The sequence below is a fragment of the Solanum dulcamara genome, chromosome 6 (assembly GCF_947179165.1).
Source record: "Solanum dulcamara chromosome 6, daSolDulc1.2, whole genome shotgun sequence".
Taxonomy (NCBI): domain Eukaryota; kingdom Viridiplantae; phylum Streptophyta; class Magnoliopsida; order Solanales; family Solanaceae; genus Solanum; species Solanum dulcamara.
Genome location: NC_077242.1, coordinates 73,395,594 through 73,399,350, shown reverse-complemented (window position 1 = coordinate 73,399,350; position 3,757 = coordinate 73,395,594). Strand labels below are relative to the sequence as shown.

Here is a 3,757-nt window from a genome sequence, read left to right as displayed (position 1 = left end):
ACGAAATTCAATAGTTTTAACGAAAATATGATATTTGTAATCATTTGTGTTTTTAGAATTCAAAATTCATAAATTCAGAACAGATTCGACAGAACTAAATAGTTTTGATTAAAATATGATATTTGTGTTAAAGTTCACTTAATATGTATAAATAATCTATTTAAAAAAACTCCTCCGATATGTATTTATTGCAAGTGAACCTCTTGATAAAATGTTTTGTGTATGCAATCGAGGAATAAAAATATACTTTCCACTCTTGTGATTCTCCATAAATACACTAACATCCATACCCTAGTCCCTCTCTTTCTCCAATCAAACCATTGTCTCATTGCTTAGCTTCTTTAGTACTTCTTGAGGGTTGTGTTTTTATGTGATCATGGTAAGTTTTTCTTCTATTTCATTCATCAATTCTACTTTCATCATATAATTGACCTATTATAGCATATTAGTTATCTTTCTACTTTCACTAATAATAAGATAACTCCAACCAAAGAAGTTGTTAGACATTTCTATCCCGGCCAAGCAACCAAAGTTGGGGGCCTAGATGGAAATAGTAAAAGAAAGAGAAAGGGAAGCAACGGGTAGAGGAATTAGTCGGTTATTGTCAACATTTAGGTGTAATTAAGGTAATAGAAAGTTATTAATTAATGTTTTTAACATAAAAATTTATGTGTTATTAAGTTATAAGTGATTGTTTAAATGTTTTTTTATGCCTAAATTGTCTTATGACATGTTGATTTTTAGGGAATTCAGAAGCCAATGTGGTTGGAAGGTCTATACAGAGAGAAATTCTTTGCACCGTGCTCAATTCATGAGAGTGCAAAGAAGAACGAGAAGAATATTTGTTGTTTGGATTGTTGCACGAGTATTTGCCCTCATTGTGTGATGGCACATCGTTTCCACAGACTAATTCAAATTCGACGTTATGTGTATCATGATGTTGTTCGACTTGAGGACTTAGAGAAGCTCATAGATTGCTCAAACGTTCAGGTAAATAGTTAAATCTATTTAATTATATCTTAATATATGTAATCATTTATTTTAAATAGTTTATATCTATAATTCTCTCGATTAATTTGGTTCATAATTCCATTAGGCGTACACAATAAACAGTGCTAAGGTGATTTTCATCAAGAAAAGACCTCAAAATAGGCAATTCAAAGGATCTGGAAATTATTGCACTTCTTGTGATAGAAGCCTCCAAGAACCCTTTATCCATTGCTCTCTAGGGTGCAAGGTAATTGATATATTCTCTTTTAGATTGTAACATGTACGCATATATATATATGTTATTACCAACCATAATTATTATCTTCTTCACCCTACGTTAATAACCATAATTGAATTATTTTTTTATGCACCTATACGATACAAGAAGAGTTGACTAGTCGATGAAACTGGTTCTTGTTACATTTCTGTCTATTTAGTGCAAGTAAAGGGGAAAAAGTTAGAACACAAAAAAATTTACGTGGAAAATTACTCTGACTCGAAAGTGTGAAAATATTAACAATTAGTATCATTATTTCTACAATAAGCCTGATAATGGTTCGTGTGCCCAATTATACTTATTACTATCGTTTAAATATTAAATAAACCATTCTTAAAATTGCTTAACAAAGAAGTAACAAAATTCTATTGAGTGACAATAATTTTTGAATTTCATTGACAATTATTAGGTGGATTTTGTGCTAAATCACTACAAGGACATTTCTCCGTTCTTAAGGAGATGTACAACTTTACAACTTGGTCCGGATTTCTTTATCCCTCAAGATATGTCTGATTATGATACGGCTAACGAGACGGCTCACTCGACGATCGTGGACAATGACGAGCCATGGGGCTCGTCAACAACGTCAGGATCGTCGGGATCGGAGAACATGTTGATGATGAGTACTACTAATAATAATTTCCCATGCACGGAGTTTGTGAGAAAGAAGAGAAGTGGATTATATGTGTGTGGAAGAATTACACTCAACAGTTATAAGAATATAAGTGATGAAGACATGGCTACTAGCATGAGTAGAAGAAAAGGGATTCCTCATAGGTCTCCTTTGTGTTAGAATTAATTTAGTAGAATTATTTCACATTTTCCTTTGACTACTTTCAAATTAGAATTTTTTAAATTATTGTTGGCTCAGTGCTCATGACACCCACCCCCACAACCATTCACACATACACACACAATTTTTGGGATTAATTAATTACTTGGTCGGGGTGTTTTGTCTTAATGGCATCACGTGACTCTAGGTTATTATGTGGTTTTTTATTTGTATAAGATGATTTTAAATTTCTACAATGACATAATAATAGTGCTAAGTTTAGGAATTCGAAGGGATGCTTTTGTCAAGATTGATTTATTTACATGCAAGTTGTTGTACTAGTACTCCATGAAGGTACCATTTAAATAGTTATTTGTTTACCATCAAGAATCGTGGTTAGAGATTTTGAGTTTAAATTTGGATATGAAAAACAAATTTTAATAAAAAATATTTTTATTTTTATATTGGCTTTAAATATGTGAATTCAAATTAGTTAGGTCCTCAATATATGTATAAAACGTCAGTTGAAAATCAAAAAAATAGAGTTGGTTGTTCTGTAAAATAAGATTTTTTTATGCTGCATACTCGTCAACAAAATAATATATATATATATATATATATATATATATATAATTTTATTTTGTATATTAATATATAGTATACAAAAACCTAGCACAATTACTATTTGGTATTAACAAAAGTTTAAACATGGTAGAGCTGAGCACTTTAAAAATTGCAAAAATGTCATGTCAAAGTATGATCTTTGTCACCCTCTGGCCTCTCGTGCTAAAGCTTGAAAATTGAAGAACAATAACTTTTAATTGCAGCACCATTTGTTTGACTTTGACCCTATAAACAGACCATCTGTTTTATTTTACTTTATTTTACGTGATATTATCACTATATAGAAAATTCAATAAAAAAAGAAACTTATCATGTTAACTATTTTTCTATGAATAAATCGCATAAAAATGAAGGGGCTATAATGTAAGTGTAACATCAATTCGCAAAGCAAAAACACAATATGTATATTTTAAAATCTTTCGGATTAGTTATTGATCATCGCCTCGATACAGCTATTTTCTTACTAGTTAGCTAATCAGACGTGAACCCCTCCTCTAGTAGACTTTAGTGAAGAAATTATTGAACTTAAGGTTAAAAGAATTGTCTCAAGTCGAGTTTTAAATCGCTAGAAGGGAAGAAAAAGAGGAAAAGCCTGAAAAAAATTAATATTTAAATTAGAAATGGAAGAGAAAAGAAAAAAGGGGGGAAGTTAATTTTTTATATTAGTGTTTATTATTGACCAGTCAACTAAACAACCACTATTTCGTATGGTCCAATCATCTTATCGAGTTAAAGTTTTATGTCTATTAACTCTTTTATAACCATGTTATCTATATAAGTTATAATTATAGATAAAATTTTATGATTAGTGATAATTGATAAGAAAAAAAATTACTATAGTAGGTTAAAATGGATTGAGTTAAAATAAATAAGGCATAAGCATGGAGCCCTATTAATATGAGACATGTGTAAACAACAAATTTTCGAGCCGAGAAAAATAAATAATCAAGACAGGAAAATTGGAGTAACAAAGTGTAATATTTGATTTCAAAATATGATGCGGTTACAATCTCTATAATAATCCTCTGATTCTTCAAATAATATGAAACACGTTGAACTTGAATTTGAATTTGATTTAGAGTCAAGGGCTTGAA

At 30.1% G+C, this 3,757-nt stretch overlaps 1 protein-coding gene across 2 annotated transcripts; it reads left to right on the top strand.

The window, feature by feature from the left end:
* Positions 1-310: 310 nt before the first annotated feature.
* On the top strand, positions 311-2,126 carry LOC129893039 (protein RGF1 INDUCIBLE TRANSCRIPTION FACTOR 1). Of its 2 annotated transcripts, none has more exons than XM_055968529.1 (4): positions 311-379; positions 745-990; positions 1,097-1,237; positions 1,677-2,126. In XM_055968529.1, the coding sequence occupies exons 1-4, from the start codon at positions 377-379 to the stop codon at positions 2,058-2,060; spliced, it is 774 nt and encodes a 257-aa protein (XP_055824504.1). In that variant the 5' UTR covers positions 311-376; the 3' UTR covers positions 2,061-2,126. The 2 variants fall into 2 exon arrangements, with proteins under 2 accessions (XP_055824504.1, XP_055824505.1); XM_055968530.1 differs by having other exon boundaries at positions 317-379; positions 754-990.
* The last annotated feature ends 1,631 nt before the right edge of the window (positions 2,127-3,757 follow it).